Raw genomic sequence first — 17,123 nt, 5'->3', positions numbered from 1 at the left:
TTATCAATTCTTTGTTTGTTTGGTTTTCAAATTTTCAACTAATATGTGCGTCTGGCCCCCGTGAAATGGTAGGACAGAAAGGAGAACCAGGAAAAAGCGTCTCCTTGCCAGAGGTAACCATATCACCTGAGACTTAAACAGTAACTGAGAACAAGATTGCTAGATTCTACTGCTTGGCCAGAGGGCATCAAAACCCTGTGGTAGCTTGGAGTATAGTCGATGGTCCCCCTGCGGTTGAGCGCGTGAAAATAAATCAAAATGGCCTTCTAGAAGTTTTAAAGTGGAGTGTCAATGACTCTGGGGAATAGGCTTAGCCATAATTTGCTCGGCAACTTTTCGGCAACTTTTCGGCAACTTTTCGGAAACTTTTCGGAAACTTTTCGGCAACTTTTTGGTAAATTTTGAGATTTTCGGCAACTTGTTAGAATTTTGGCAACTTTTAGAATTTTCGGCAACTTTGGGCTTTTTGAGGTTCTTTGAAGCCACTTTCTTCACGTGTTGAGCCACTTTGGTCAGTTTTCGATAAACATTTATTCAATTTATTCTTAAAATACAATAATCAGGGCTCCCCATGGGTTGATTTTTGTGATACCTTATCACGAGGTCAGCGGTATCGCGTTGCACGTTTCTCAAGATGGCGGACAATTACAGTGAGTATTTGTTGATTCAGTGAAATGGAAAAAACCTCTGATATAATCATTGGACTTTGACAAATAAAGTTTTGATAAGAAGCAATGTGCGAATTTTAATCTTTAACAACCAAAAAAGTACAAAAAGGAGAACATTTTGGCAACTTTTCGGCAACTTTTTGGAAATTCAGCAACTTTTCGGCAACTTTTTGAAAAAATTTACAACTTTTTGGCAACTTTTAGACACTTTTATCGGCAACTTTTTTTGGATTCATCGGCAACTTGTGGCTAGGCCTACAAAGCGGGGAATACATGTGTTTGACAGTTAGTTTTCTGCGGAAGAAAAGGAAGACTACAAAGCTTTTCGTTGAAGGTGGGGTCACTTTTATGCTTTACAGTCCATCGAAAGAGTGACATTCGACAAGGTGGCCGCTAAATACAGGTTCTGCTACATGCTGTCCATTTTGTTTTCTGAGGGGTGCGACGATATCCTACATTGTTAAGTTAACAATTATGTAACTCGAAATAGCTGTAATCCAACCCGCCTATAGGGGTGCGTTCACTTTCATTGATTTGAATAGAGTTGAATCAATACACGTACCGCTTGGCGTTCATTATTACCCCTATTCTATCTGTCTTCCGTACGGCTAAGCTACGAAGAACGTGACAGGGGGAAGGGGCTGTGAAATTTTTCCTCCATCTCAAGTTGTTTTCTGTTTCCATTTCGAATATTGATTCTACAGTTACTGTCACGCGCAAAGGAGACGAGAATGAGGAAAAGACTCAGTTGATCTCTGTATACGAAACTAACCAAATTGTGGCAAATGGTATTATGATATTCATTGAATATGAGTGCACTGCAAAGGTTATGACAGGTACCTCAAATGATCCAGTTTTCATTCTTGTTCAAATAAGTTTAATTTCAGGATCTATGTGCCCCAGGGATTTTGAAAGTTCTCTTGATCTCATCGAGAGTGGCCAAAATTACAAATGCTTAAGAATTATAGCTATTGTTTTTGCTGTTGTTTTATTATTATTATTATTATTATTAATATTATTATTATCATTATTATCGTTATTAGTATAATTGATACTGTTACTATTATTATTACAGGTATGTTCTGAAAAAGAAAAAAAACCACTATTTAACAAATTTAAGGTGAACTTTACGTGAAACACTTCAACGGTCTTAAAAAATTTATTTTTTTGTTTTTCCCTTCCTCCCCTTCTTATCTTAACAGTTGCGCCACAAGTGATCAAAATACCAGATCTTTTTCTTTCCCATTCGAGGAAGGCACCGTGGCAGAAATAACTTGTGAAGCCCTCACTAACCCTTCATCTGTCATCATATGGAAACGCATACTCGTGGCATTGCCAAAAGGTCGATATTCTGTCATAACGGCACTTTAAGAATCCTAGACTTCCCCTAGACAGATTCCAGGCTGTACGTTTGTACTGTTACGAACAAACCTGGATCCGTTTAAGCGACGATAGTGGCCCCGTTCGCCGATTGCATAGTATGTCGGGTAACAAAACTAAGCCTGGCAAGGGTAGCCAGCGGCCTGCAGGGACCAGGGGAGCTAACTGGTTTGTTTGTCGACTGCAGGCCGCTGGCTACCCTCACAACGGTTATTTTTGTTACCCGGCATACTATGCGATCGGCGAACGGGGCCACGATCGTCTCAACGTGACTAATTCGAAATTAGAAAGCCTATCGAACTGGAGAGAAAAGCATCGCTAAAGAAAGACTGTGGGAGGAATTGGGAATCGAGTGAATGGAAATGGAACTGCAACATCTCTGCTTGATTTTCTGGAGGAATCGAGACTGGTTGTAATCTATTGGCGGAATTATTCGGACATGTCCAAAATGGGTTTCCGGCCTTGTCTTCATTTTAGCAGTTGAACACCAAAATATCGCTAACTCGCCGAAAACGCTTCAAAATGGCCTGAGACGCTGGTAATAATCAAAGAATACAACAAGGCCATAAGGTAAGTCCATTTTATTTCAAAACAAGACATTATTTCTCTCTTTTAAGGCAAACCGATAACATCCCATACAAACCTTTATACGTATGGTGCACGATCCTCGCAGTAGATAGCGCTATTTATGCAATAGCGAAAATCAAACCTGAAAAAAATCAGGCCTGTACGGGACTCGAACCACTGACCTCTGCGATACTAGTGCAGCGCTCTACCAATTGAGCTAACAAGCCAACTGGGAGCAGGCCGTTAAGTTGATTCGTAATAAACCCGTGAAAGTGATAAATGAGATACAATGAATATTCACAGTAAATGGTTTGAACCCGGGGGTAACATGTGAAGGTGTAGTCTGATCGTCCGGGTGAGTGTAGTCCTGAGAAGGACTGTTGTCGGTGGCAGTGACTGACGTTTCGACAACCTGTGCGGAAGTCATCATCAGAGTCAAGTGACTCTTGACTCTTGACTCTTGACTCTGATGATGACTTCCGCACAGGTTGTCGAAACGTCAGTCACTGCCACCGACAACAGTCCTTCTCAGGACTACACTCACCCGGACGATCAGACTACACCTTCACACAATGAATATTGGAAGTTCATATATTTTGAACTGCGGTATTGGATACGTATGATGCACAATCCTCGCAGTAGATAGCGCTATTTATACAATAGCGAAAATCAGATCTGAAAAAAATCAGGCCTGTACGGGACTCGAACCACTGATCTCTGCGATACTAGTGCAGCGCTCTACCAATTGAGCTAACAAGCCAACTGGGAACAGGCCGTTAATTTGATTCGTAATAAACCCGTGAAGGTGATAAATGAGATACAATGAATATATGAAGTTCATATATTTTGAATTGCGGTATTAGATACGTATGATGCACGATCCTCGCAGTAGATAGCACTATTTATGCAACAGCGAAAATCAGACCTGAAAAAAACCAGGCCTGTACGGGACTCGAACCAATGACCTCTGCGATACTAGTTGGCTTGTTAGCTCAATTGGTAGAGCGCTGCACTAGTATCGCAGAGGTCAGTGGTTCGAGTCCCGTACAGGCCTAATTTTTTTCAGGTCTGATTTTCGCTATTGCATAAATAGCGCTATGTACTGCGAGGATTGTGCATCATACGTATCTAATACCGCAGTTCAAAATATATGAACTTCATATATTCATTGTATCACAAACCTTTATATTCATAAAACGTTGCGCAACACTCTAAGGGTCATGTCCGCTTTTCTAGTAGTAAACCTGGGCAGCCTGTGGCCCTACAGAGTCGTCAAAATACGCGGGCACACCTCGTAAAAATACTCAGCGATAATACACAACAAAAGTCTAATCAGATATATATATATATTCTCTTGCCGTACTCGGGGCTTGTCTGCTTCCACAATATATATTGATTTCGTTCCTTTTTTTGGACGGTTGTTTGAATGTATTGGAAATGCATTCAAACAATGCTACGAATGTTCAATTAGTAGGATCTTCCTCGATAAGAATTTCTTGAGATCTGAAATAGAGTTTCCTAAATTGGACATGAAAATGGCTCATACTTTCAAACATACCTTCTTTTCAACTGAAAATTTTATCTCTGCTACGCAAAACTACTAAAGTACCGTAATGATTCGATTTTTGATTTCGAGGGCGCCTATTTACTCTTGGGTTACCTCAAGGGAGGGCGCTTACTGGAACTGAGGTTGCTTAAAAATGTAAGTTTCTTTTTTTGAGAGACAGCAGAATGTGAAACAAACTTCGAGTCTTATTTGAAAAGGATAGAAGAGATTGGAAACTGAACGAACTTGTTTCACCCCTGGATCATTCCTTGCTGAAACGACTATAGCCAAGCAATCGCCGCAACATTTTAAGAGTCGGTATCTTTCGTTTGAAGGAACTTTGTAATGACATAGTAGCTGAGAAACTAAGACCAAGACCACTGTTTTTGTGATAGGAATTTACCTGACCAATTAAAAAAGGAAGATCGGCTGATCTCAATGCACATCTACTCTGTACAATGCTATGCCTGAAACCGAAAAAGAGCGTTTATTGGAATAGGGGGCACTTATGCTATAGGGATGCTTATCAAAACGAGGGTGCATTCTAAATAGAGATGCCTATTAGAATAGAGGCGCTTATTAATGAAAAAAAAATATTCAACGTTGGGGGCGCTTATTAGAGAGGGAGCGCTTATTGGAAGGAGGGCGCGCGCTAAGTCGAATCATTACGGTACCCAAGCGCAAAGGCTTACGGACTAACACTAGACCACGAAAATAAGTGAACAAAACAGGAAATTCGAACTACGTCGAAGGACACCCATGATCATTGAATTTTAACACCAGAAAAGTTAACATTGCAATCAAGGTTTAAATTTCACTTGCTAGATTAATACCTGCTGGTCCATTACTGCTACTAATTTGTTTGCTTTATGAAGGGACGATCTCACTTCATGCAGTTTACTGAGAGAATGAAAATACAACCTTTTTTCAAGGCTACTAATTAAAAACAACCTCGAAAACTGGCTATTTAAAAGAAGGGAAACTAGAGAACTGACTGCCTCAAAGATGTTTTTAATTGCACCTATATCTTTCTTGGAAAAAAAAGAAAAAAAACCTTAATGCCAAAGAATCATCTTTAAAAATAATAAGCGTGAGTTGTTATTGATAACTGATCTATTCTAAGCAGCATGGACTATCAAACTGTATAATAAATAAATTACATGTTAAAAGAGCCAATAGCATTTAATAATAGCTCTTGCAAATCATTTCCGATCTAGCCGATCAACCCACGCAGAGCGTTGTTCTCCTGCAGGGCATGAAGCAATGCAGGTTACTTCACGGTGAGAAAAGCAATTAGGCATCATGGTCTCGAATAGTTTGTAGAAAGTAGTCTTTTCCTTTGGTGTTAAACACTTCAAATGAGATTCAATGGTTAAATGTTGTTGTTTGAGAAGTTCGAATATGCGCTTACATCATTGTAATACCTTTCGTGGTATGTGCCATCGCTTGTAACAATGAATAATTAATGCTAAATGAGTAGACGTGGAGTGTCACTCTGCGGTGCATTAGGTACCTAAAACGTAGACACAATGGCGAAGCTGAGAAATAAAAATTGCAAAACAAGGACACACTTTTGTTGATAGAATTTTTACTGGTAGCTTCATATGTTTACCTACTATTTAGGCAGTCTCTTTAAAAGCGGTCTGATGATTTTCGGGTAAAAAATAATCGATTTCTTTCAAAATTTTCCCATTAATCTGTCCTACTCTAAAAAAAAACAAAAACAAATTGAAACCACCATGGGTTTTCGAAATATTGTAATAAATTTTTTCCAAGCGAAAATCGCCTCAGCGCTCAAAGACCCGTCTTTGACAGCGCATATCATCAAAAATGGCACAAATTGAATTACTCGTCTTTCCACAAAACTCTTGTTTGAGGTATTATTTTTACTTGGTATATTTAGATGGATCCTTTGTGAGAACAAGTCATATGATTTTTTTCTTTTTAACGGTTTCTTACATTGAAAACTATTTTTCCGTTTGACACCTGCTTTGCCTTTGCCGTCATGACTGTAAATATACAAGCTTTTATTCTCGGCATAGCGCGAAATTCTCATTTCTTCTTTCATGATGTTTTTATTCAGACTAGCTTAAGTAGGATAGAAGATTATAGAAATATAAAAATAAGTTGTGTTTACGATGAACTTCCAGTACAGCCAGTCAACTTAATTTGCACATTTCGAAATTCCACGCAACAATGAACAGAAAGTGAATTTAGTTATTTACGAAAATTTACGAAATTTCCGTCTACAAGCCATATGGTTGACGTCTGAGTTGAATATTTTAAAGGTTTTTCATGTTTGATGATGCCATAAAACAGCATTTAAGAGAGACAAATCCCCACATTCATCTAGAAAAATACCGCCTCCGAAAGCTGACTCTTCGCTCTAAGCGACCTCTTGTTTTGTTTATTACTCAGTAATAGGAAAGAAAAAAAGAATAGAAATCACTAAAAAGGGAGTATAGATAAAAAAATAGTCATAATTATCCAATATATATATATGTATATGTATATGTATATGTATATATATATGTATATGTATATGTATATGTATATGTCTATGTCTATGTCTATGTCTATGTCTATGTCTATGTCTATGTATATGTATATGTATATGTATATATATATATATATTAGACGTTATGTTGTGTAGTATCGCTGAGGGGCGCGTTCTGAAAGGGGGCGCTAAATCGAATCATTACCCACGCGCAAAGGCTTATGGACTGACAATGGACCACGAAAATAGGTGGATGAGACAGGAAATTTAAACTGAGTCAAAGGAAACTCTTGCATTTTCATTACAGGAAAAGTAAACTCTGCCATCCATGTTTAAATCTCACCTGCTAAATTGATACCTGCTGGTCCATTACTGCCTCTCATCTGTTTGTTTTATAAAGAGACATCCGAACCTCACGCAATTTACTGAAATAATAAAAAAATACACAACCTTTCCTCGAGGCTACTAAGTATAAGTCCCTGATCACCTTATGTCCTTATTTTTGTTCTTTATTTTCCCTTCCAAATACCCATGACTACGTTAATCGTTAATCAACTAAAACTTCAGATGTAAACAAGAAAACGCACAAATGCTACGTCTATAGATCATAACCTGCCAAAAACTGAGCTTGTTTTTAATGTTTTAAGGAGAACACCTTGCTTCATTCCATCAATATCAGTGTAAAGCGAGAAACATTTTAGAAAGTGACGATTGCATGTAATCGTTTTTTCGTCAACAACATTTAGTAGAGGTTATTTGAAAGAAGAGAAAGTAGAGAATTGACTGCCTCAAAGATGTTCTTATGTGTATCTTAATCATGTTTCGTATGATGCACGATCCTCGCAGTAGATAGCGCTATTTAAGCAATAGCGAAAATCAGACCTGAAAAAAATCAACTTAACGGCCTGCTCCCGGTTGGCTTGTTAGCTCGATTGGTAGAGCGCTGCACTAGTATCGCAGAGGTCAGAGGTTCGAATCCCGTACAGGCCTGATTTTTTTTCAGGTCTGATTTTCGCTATTGCTTAAATAGCGCTATCTACTGCGAGGATCGTGCATCATACGTATCTAATACCGCAGTTCAAAATATATGAACTTCATATGTTTCATTGTATCTGATTAATCATGTTTCTTGGAAAAAAGCCAAAATGCCGAAGAATCATCTTTAAAAATTAATAATGAACGTGGGTTTGTTATCGATAACTGATCTATCCTAAGCGAGATGAACCATCACGTAAATCATTTTACCACATAAGCGTCATGTGATTTTACATTAAGGCCCGTCATAGTTAAGTATTTAGGTGTGCCGTTGTATGGGGCAAGGAGCGTTGTCAATCACAGAACTTAATTAAGCCAATTAGCATTAAATATTTACTGCTCTGCTATACAGAAACGAACAAGGGATGTGATCTTCTAATGGTCGTTGAATTAGGACCCACACAGCGATCTTCAGTCGTGCAACTAACTAAAACAGTCAGCGCACGAATAATCTGTCAGCATAAGAGATATTTCAGTCGTATGTAATGTATTTTAAAAGGAAAAGCTCCATTTTTTCGCTGCTTCCGTTTGTTTTTGTGTCTGTGTTTTTAGTGGAATGGTTACTTGGCTGGGCTGTAGCAGACAAAGGTGAGTTAATTATCATTCTCTCCTAAGTTGTATCATAAACTCAACATTTTGCTGGTATACCATTCAAACAATTCACCTAAAATATTTTTTTTTCTCCTTTTTTTGGTTCTTGGTATCCCCACGGTATTCTCTTTCAACTATTCCAGAATCGAATGCAGTAAAGATCATCTTCTTCCCGGAGTAGGGGAAAAAAAGTCCCAACCTGTGTCTTGTTTGAAGCGTTCAAAATTGTTACCAAGACACGCATTAACTTTTTATCACAATACAGGGGATTACCATACGATATGTTTTATCCCCTTATAGAAAGAGCAATTATAAAGAAACTGTTTCACCGAATAATAGCAAAATAAAAGAGGAAAAAAGAAAAGGAAAAACAGGTAGAGGAGTATAAGGTGAGAATTTTCGATTATTCATTCATCTGTTTCAAAAGTTGCATGTTCTTAAAGTTTTACAACTGTTTCGTCCTAACAAAGGGACAGAAGATAGGAAGGAAATCAATTTCTACTGAAAATAAAGTGAGGAGTATTTAAGAACACTTATAAAGTTAAGTCATTCACGACGATGAAACTGTTTCATTCCTTTTGCTGAACTGTTGTCACTGACAAGTTCTCATCATGAAGAGTCGAAACAATATCTTTTCTAAGTGGAAATTGCTAACACTAACTGGTCCAATTTCCAAAGCACGTCAGATTTTGGACGTTGTCAGTTTACAAGACAACCGAGAAAATCAAATTTGTTGTGGTGAAAAAAGTTTATTTTTAGATATGTTATTGAATTTGAAATCTTGAAAAATTTTATAAAACATTTTTTTACAAAAATATATCTCTCTCTCTAACTAATCAATAATAAAGTTATCATTCAGATACAATTAAATATATGAACTTCATATATTTTGAACTGCGGTATTAGATACGTATGATGCACGATCCTCGCAGTAGATAGCGCTATTCAAGCAATAGCGAAAATCAGACCTGAAAAAAATCTACTGCGAGGATCGTGCTTTATACGTATCTAATGGCGCAGTTCAAAATATATGAACTTCATATATTTAATTGTATCTGATTTATCACTTTCACGGGTTTATTACGAATCAACTTAACGGCCTGCTCCCAGTTGGCTTGTTAGCTCAATTGGTAGAGCGCTGCACTAGTATCGCAGAGGTCAGTGGTTTGAATCCCGTACAGGCCTGGTTTTTTTTCAGGTCTGATTTTCGCTATTGCTTAAATAGCGCTATCTACTGCGAGGATCGTGCATCATACGTAAAGTTATCACTGAGAGTGGACTCCCTGTTTATTGCTGTCTGAACTGATAGACAACTTGCAGCCCGGGTATATTTACATTTACGACAGGTTATCAATTGATATGTGATCTGTTATGCCAAATATACAAAAAGCCTCTATAATTATTTTATCATATCATTTTACAGTCTGGCAAATTACTTACAGTTTGCTATAAAATTGCTTAATTCAAGAGCAAGGGAACTGATCAGATTCCGGCCACATGGGGATGATGGTAGCATACAACTTCAAATGATCTTATAATTAAGACTTCCCAAAAATTCAAGGAGTTGTTTCCATGTACTAGTGATAATAGTTTTTCTAACACGTGTTTTAGAATTCTGATGATATATTGAGCATGAGTAGAAACTTGTAATAAATTTTTTCATTTCTTTTTTCATTTCTGGAAACAAAAGTGTACTGGCTGAAGGAAAACTTCTCAGCCGAGGCGCATATGAAACAATGGTTTAATTTATATCAACTTTGAGCTTCACAAGTCTTTCTTCCTCAACATCACTACTATTGGTTTGGACCATGTTGTTGAAGGCAGCGAATGTGGATTTGCTTGTGTCAATATCCCTTCATGTTTCTCTTTTAACCTGGCTGTATTTCATGAGATCACTGGCAAAGTTCTGTGTGAATTGCTTCCATTGGACATCTACAACAACTCAGACAAGCTCATCCCCAGTCAGGGTCATCATCACTATATATAGTATCGCAGTAAGTTGTTGTTCACTCTGTTTCTTTTAAAAGGAAAAGGATAGGAATTACACACGACTGCATGCGTATGGAGTGGGGTTCTAGCAGAAATAGGGTGAGGGGTTATTTGAGCTTAAGACTTATAAAGGTTTTTCTATATTAGCGAACTTCTAATAGATACTGACTCTACTTGTAAAGACGGCTCCTGATGATAATTACTATGAATAGGGACCTGTGTTGGTCGAGCGGATGCCACATCTTCCGCGTTTCTTTCTCACTGTTATGTTTTCTTTAGTCTCAGACTATCAGTTGGCCTTGTCAGAACAATGGGAAATACACTGCACAGTACGAGAAGAACAGTTACATCCGTATTTGCGCGAAAGGATATACTGGGGAATATTGTGAAACAGGTGAGATACAATTTTAGTGTACTTTTACTGCTTCAAACTTAACTGACGGTGTGATTTACTTCCATAGCCAGAGACTAGTTCAAAGCTGAGTTGTTCACCGCTTTCCTGCCGTTATCGTATATTTCTCAGATATTGCCGAGTGCAGTGGTTCCCTCTGGCCCTGTGACGTCAATGCAAACTGGCAGAACACTTATGGCTCCTTCAGTTGTTCCTGTAAGAGCGGATTCTTTGGAAATGGAAAAACATGTATGGTTAAAGCTTATTTGTTCTTAATCTGTTAGTCACGTTCACACTACTTAGAGTCAGTTTAATAGCTAAACTGTAACTATTTTTCTCTCCACGAGTTTTGAATACTCAATGATTTCATCTTTTAGAATTAGACTTTCGTCTACGATTAATATACTTCCTTTGTGGTCACCATAAAAAAAAAAAAAATTACGGTTAATTTTTTAATAATAACACCAAGAAAAAGAGAAGGGCGAGATCATTGCAAAATTCGTTACAAGCTTGGAAAAGAATAAATAGCTATCCTTTGCGATATGGCCATCTAGAAACACATAGAAATAAGATTAAACTGTCCAAACATTGCTATCAGTAACAGAAAAGGAAAGGACTTTTTTTTCAATGTAGGCTGGGCTCTTATCGCTCGATTCTCAAACAAGAATTAAATGCGTAACGATGGTGGATGGTGGTATGACCAGCAAACTGCCACTGGAGCAACAAACAACCCCTCAGTGAACAAAGGTATGATCTCAACTGCCTTTTGGACCGTCAGCGGCAAGGAAATAAAGATCGCGCGCGGTGACGACCCCAGCCACACCCCTCTGTGACAGACCATAGGTAACTGTTTGGGTGGACAGACATTCCGATCTAAAATCACAAGTTATGGCGATTCTAGAAATGGCAAAGTCTGGTGAAGTGATCAGCGTCTAGGAAGTTGTACGGTTCAATATGGTGGACAGTACAAGTCAATGGGCGGGTCCCAACAGGCTGAGTGCAGTGGAAACATCCAAAGCGCCAACAAGATCGGCTTCTGGTGTGACTGGAGTAATGGTGATGGATCAGTGATGATGATTGGGGGAGGAGGAAGTAGCGTGCACGTGCAGATCATGGGATTGGAATCACAGAAACTGCCGCTGCTTCTTTTGCTGACATCGGAACCAGCGACACTGAATATGACTTTGGTTTTGATGGTCTAACAGGAAGCGCTCCACCCCAGTCCTACTCGTTGAACTTATGGATCCGCTAATGACCAGATGTCTATTTTTTCAAACTTAGTTTGGAACAGCAGAACTTTTGAAAGGAGGATATTACTCATTTATTTTCACATTCTGATCCAAGTTAGATGAACTTTTTGAATGTAGGAAAAATCTTAAGATCTTCTCATCTTAGATCTCCATTGGCAACAAATTGCCATTTTTCTTAGCGTTTCGGCAAAAAAGCAAAACAAAAACAAAAACAAAAAACTGATAAGAAAACAAAGCAAGAAAAATTGTCATTGAATTTTTCGACAAATTCCTTGACCGTAGAGTTCATTTAAATCAGACTCACAACTCACCTTTTCAAGAAAAATGTGAAGTATTCATTAATGATCGGTCAGTGCTGTGATTTCAAAGACAAACTGAAAACATGTTTAATATATTCATTTTTTATTTGATCGAGAAAATGCTGAGGCTCTATCGAACATTTGTTTATTTGATTGGCATGAATAAATGAATATTTACAAGAATAAATAGATCATACGATAAATGAATAAAAAGCAAAAACAGTTTACTTTGATATAAAGGGGAACTTGATATGACAAATCAAGACTGTTTCTCTTTTCATCATCACAATTCAAATTTAGTAACAATTTATGGTGATTACCTTTTATCAGTTTTTATCTCCAATAGCTCGTCTGAAGTGTTGCCCTAAAATCGAGAGTCTGGGACGGTGGGGGAACAAGTCTTAGAAATCGTTTTCTTCGGACAAATGAAAACCATCCTTGAAATTAACATTTTACCAACAGTGGCCGTAAACATCTTGTGGTGATCTTTCTGAAGAACGCAATACCAGTTTATTAAAGGCATAATTGACTAAAAAATATGTTTTACGAAAGCATGTGTCGCCTCGACTTACAAGACTGAGATTCTCGAACTTACACCATTCGCTTTTTCTGTTTTAATGTCTAGTCATAAGTTAATTACCATGTTACTATCCTGATTTTTCGCAACACACTCTAAAATGATGGCATCATTGAGAAAATCCATCACATAAACTTGACATGTCAACGTTTGTCAATATGTGAAAACGATATTCGTGAGCTGTGGTTAAAAGAAGTGAATATGAAAGCGATCTGCGCCATAATGAACAGACGTCAGGGGCTCAGATCCCGTACAGGCCTTATTTTCACTATTGCTTATTTTTAATGTTGAGGCTGCGAACATCGCTGTCATACTCAAATTTGATATGGTTACAAACTAACGAATCCCAAGTTGACCGAGTTGACCAACTGGAATGCCATGAAAAGTCCGCGCCCTAAGCAGACTCTAATTTCTTGAAATATCAGTATGATCAAAGAAAATAATGAGACTGTAAGTTATTTTCTCTTGTTGTATGGTTAATAATTGGAGTCATTTTTCTCGAAGTCATCCGAGATTCACTTCCTCTCTTCTCCTCTGGAATATCAAATTGAGGCATCCAAACACCATCGTGTATTTTTCTGGATCAACATTATCTCTAAAACCTGCTGGTAAATTCAAATGTTTATGGAAAAAAATTAAAGGAAAGCAAACTACAGCAGCCAAAATAAAAAAAAAAATTATTATTTCAACCCATAACTTTTCTTAGTTTTACGAATTTTTATTGCGGGTCTGCGATGGGAATAAATCAACTGTAATTTAAAGACTTGGGAGTTTAAAAAAGTCCCGAGCCGAGATGATGTCTTAGCATATTTTTCAAATTTTGGGCCTTATTATCTTTTTTTCCTTTCTATCAGTCGTGCGAGACCCTTTGTTTCACATTTGAACTGTGCAAATGTGATATGAAAGGGAAACGGGAAGCTAGATTAGCGAGCGAGATCAGGACAGGCCAGAAGTTTCTAGTCAAATTGTTTAAAATAGCAGGATTTACTCGAAGGCAAATGATGGGGCTTCTGGTTTTCTTATTCTCCTGACTCGATGGCAGAAAGTCAGTTAATTGTAGTTCACTTTACATCTCGCCTGGACTTGATCTTTAAGATCTCGGTTACACAGGATACGTCGATTCCATCTTACACAGAAAGCTAGCAAATATTCATTTATTAGATTATCGCATGTGGCCTCTCTCCTTGTTCAACGTCGATAATTAAGAATTGGCCAATGGTGTTGTACTGTTTCAACTTCCAATAAAATTGACATCTGCGTCAATGATCTCACTCGGTTAATGATATGTTTTAGAAATGGCGGTCAAGGAAAGTTTCTTCCTCTTACTATTTCAAGGACTCACCATCCTTTTTGCTAAAGAAGACTTGACGCATTCTCGTTCAGCGTTATTCGCCACTAAGGAAAACAAGCGCCTTAATGGTCATGTCGTCGAACAGTTTCGATCTCCCACTCAAATATAATGCAGTCTTTCATGCCTCAAAAACTCCTGGTGTACTTCAGCAAACTTCGAAGAACCATCCGAAAAGGACGATAAAGGAACTTGTGAACTGAGCAAGCATGGGATCCTCGACGGAAATGCCCAGTTTTATGATCAAAAAGGCTTCACTTTCTCTATGATGCTCAAGGTATAGTTTTGTTATTGTTTTTATCCTTGTTTTTGTTTTTTATTTCTTTTTTTCTTTTTTTTCTTTTTTTGAACACGTACAAGAAGAAAAAAGCTGTTATTTTCATTTGTGAAGGAGCATCGCAATTTCATACATATTGGTTTGAGATTTCCATGATTTATCGAGTGGTTACATACATGAAAACAACTGCAGCTGAACAGGAAGAGGTGTACTCTATTTTGTTAATTAAATATGCCTGTTAAACGACAATACATGTTTGCCTTTTAGGGATGTCTTATGACAGGCTGTCGTAATGGTGGTTCTTTTTTGTTTCACGAGGAGAACCAAACATTTTCATGTTCCTGCACACATCCGTGGACTGGAGATGACTGTCAAATAATTGGTAAGATTGCATTTTTTTTTTTTTTTGTAAAACCTTCAGAACAGGCCGAACTAATATAAGTGCTCAATGGAGCTGAACATGTAAATAGCCGCTCCTCAAGAAAAATCCAGCTGGCTGGTGCACATAATAATAAGACAGAACTCTTTCATTCTTTGGGAAAAAATGGAATAACAACGGCTTTTCAAAAATTTCAAAGCGGGAATTGAAAGCAAAATCGGGTCTAAATACAGTCTATTTTGCTTTTCGTAAGTCATGATATAAAGACGCAAGCTAAGACTCAAGCCGTCTGTGATCATAATCTGGCATGAGAGAATGTAAATATTTTGTTGTTTCAATACGTTACAGTTTTCCATTGTTGGTAAAGGAATCTTTGTTAATTTTAAAACAAGATTTTAAGAATTAAACTTAGTAAGTCGTTTGAACAGATGTTGTGTAAAAAGGATGAGCAGCCGTTAAAAATAAAAACCGATCGGAAGAAAACTATTATTACATGTTATTACACTAGCGAGGAGGATTAATTGAACCCATGGTTGTATTGACAAGTACCGCTTTAATTTCGCCGTTTGATCCCATGACAATCAAAATTATCTCCCTCACCAATGGCAAAAGTGGTTCAAAAGCTTCAACATATTCTCCAACGCAGCTGGGAGCAAAAGCAACAAACAACGCCAATTGTTTCTCCTTGCTGACCCCTTACCGCGGCATTTAGTATTCAAGCGCTTTCTGCGCGTTATCCGATGCATAAGCTCATTCAAACCAACATAACTCAAACATCAATCCACAATATTCATTGAAGTGCATTCCATGTTCAATCAAAGCAAGACTTTTTCAAACTTTTTGGCTCCTCCACTTTTATTTTTGTTGTCTGCGGCTTTCGGTTAAAAAATTCGGCTAAATTACGGCTAACGGTTAATATGTTTTCACTGTGGTCACCAGCAAAAATGTCATTTTTACTGCCACAGCCAAGAAGGAGTGAAGAAGGGCGAGACCGTTTCCAAATTCGTTGAAAGTCAGAAAAAGTAAAAAATAATTATCCTTTACGATATGCCCATTATATCCCAGAAAGACGAAGAAATAACATTAAACTTTCCAGACTTTGTTATCAAAAGCAAAAAGGTAAGGAAATGTTCTTTCATTGCAGACAAAAATGGCTGGACTCTCATCGCTCGATTCTCGAACAGCGATAGCAAGAATTGGATGCGTGGCAATGGAAAATGGTGGTATGACCAGAAAACTGCTATTGGAGCGACAAACAACCCTTCAATGAACAACGATATGATCTCAACAGGCTTTTGGTTGGTCAGCGGTAGCGAAATAAAGATCACGTGTAGTGACGATCCCAGCCACACTCCTCTGTTACAAACCACAGGTAACTGTTCGGGTGGACAAACATTCCGATCGAAAATCACATGTTATGGCGACTTTAGAAATGGCACAGTTTGGGCCAGGAATCAGTGTCTAGGAAGTTGTACGGTTCAATATGGTGGACAGTACAAGTCAACAGATGGGTTTCAACAGGCTAAGTGCAGTGGAAACATCCAAAGTGCTGACAAGATCGGCTTCTGGTGTGACTGGGATGATGGTGATGGATCAGTGATGATGATTGGTGGAGGAGGAAGTAACTGTGAACGTGCAGATCACGGGATTGGAATCACAGAAAGAGACGCTGCAGCAGTGAGAGAGACTATGACTTTGGTTATGAGGCTTGAGCCGGCAACGCTGTATCCCAGTCCTACTCGTTAAACTTATGGATCCGTTAAATAATGATGAGGTCTTCATATTTCAAAGTAAGTTTAGAAATGAATAACTTTGTAGAAGATGAAATCTTTCATTTAAGGTCACTTTGTAATTCAAGGTAGGCGCATATTTTAAAATGGTCAGTAAGAGCACATTTTTTCCCTCTCATAGCAAAGATAAAGCAACTTGACCATCACCTCGGTCACAATGTTTTAATGTTTAGGCATCCTATGATCTGCACAAGCAACAAATTAATTGCCATCAGAACTTTTCGAGAAAATCAAATACTATAGAATTAATTTAAGTCAAACTTACAACTTATCGATCTTTCAAGAAACTGTGAAGTATTCATCGATGATTGTTTAGTGATGTCAGATATGAAACATCCAAGATATGTTTAATCAATTAATCGGTTATTTCATCGAGAAATTTCTGAAGCAATATCGAGCACTAGATGTTTTGTTAAATTGGCATAAAAATCAATAACTAGATGAATAAAAAGCTTTGAAAAATAGAAGTAGCCTGAGGCTCCTTGACAATAGTATCCACTAAATGGTTTGAGAACTTAATATATAGTCTACTTAAGGGG

At 37.8% G+C, this 17,123-nt stretch overlaps 1 protein-coding gene, 1 non-coding gene and 1 pseudogene across 2 annotated transcripts; all 3 read left to right on the top strand.

Moving 5' to 3' along the window:
- Positions 1 to 8,108: 8,108 nt before the first annotated feature.
- Positions 8,109 to 11,355, top strand: LOC148740087 (vitamin K-dependent protein S-like). Its single transcript, XM_088748159.1, has 5 exons — positions 8,109 to 8,281; positions 8,585 to 8,673; positions 9,975 to 10,278; positions 10,553 to 10,667; positions 10,797 to 11,355. The coding sequence occupies exons 3-5, from the start codon at positions 10,093 to 10,095 to the stop codon at positions 10,946 to 10,948; spliced, it is 453 nt and encodes a 150-aa protein (XP_088604285.1). The 5' UTR covers positions 8,109 to 8,281; positions 8,585 to 8,673; positions 9,975 to 10,092; the 3' UTR covers positions 10,949 to 11,355.
- Positions 11,025 to 11,916, top strand: LOC148740086 (uncharacterized; annotated as a pseudogene).
- A 1,963-nt stretch (positions 11,917 to 13,879) lies between these two features.
- LOC111330450 (uncharacterized) lies at positions 13,880 to 17,123 on the top strand. The gene is made up of 3 exons (XR_015996426.1): positions 13,880 to 14,415; positions 14,683 to 14,797; positions 15,939 to 17,123. It is a non-coding gene; the product is annotated as an uncharacterized LOC111330450 (transcript).

Source organism: Stylophora pistillata, chromosome 2 (genome assembly GCF_964205215.1).
Source record: "Stylophora pistillata chromosome 2, jaStyPist1.2, whole genome shotgun sequence".
Classification (NCBI taxonomy): domain Eukaryota; kingdom Metazoa; phylum Cnidaria; class Anthozoa; order Scleractinia; family Pocilloporidae; genus Stylophora; species Stylophora pistillata.
The sequence above is the reverse complement of the archived record's forward strand: the minus strand, read 5'-3'. Positions and strand labels throughout refer to the sequence as shown.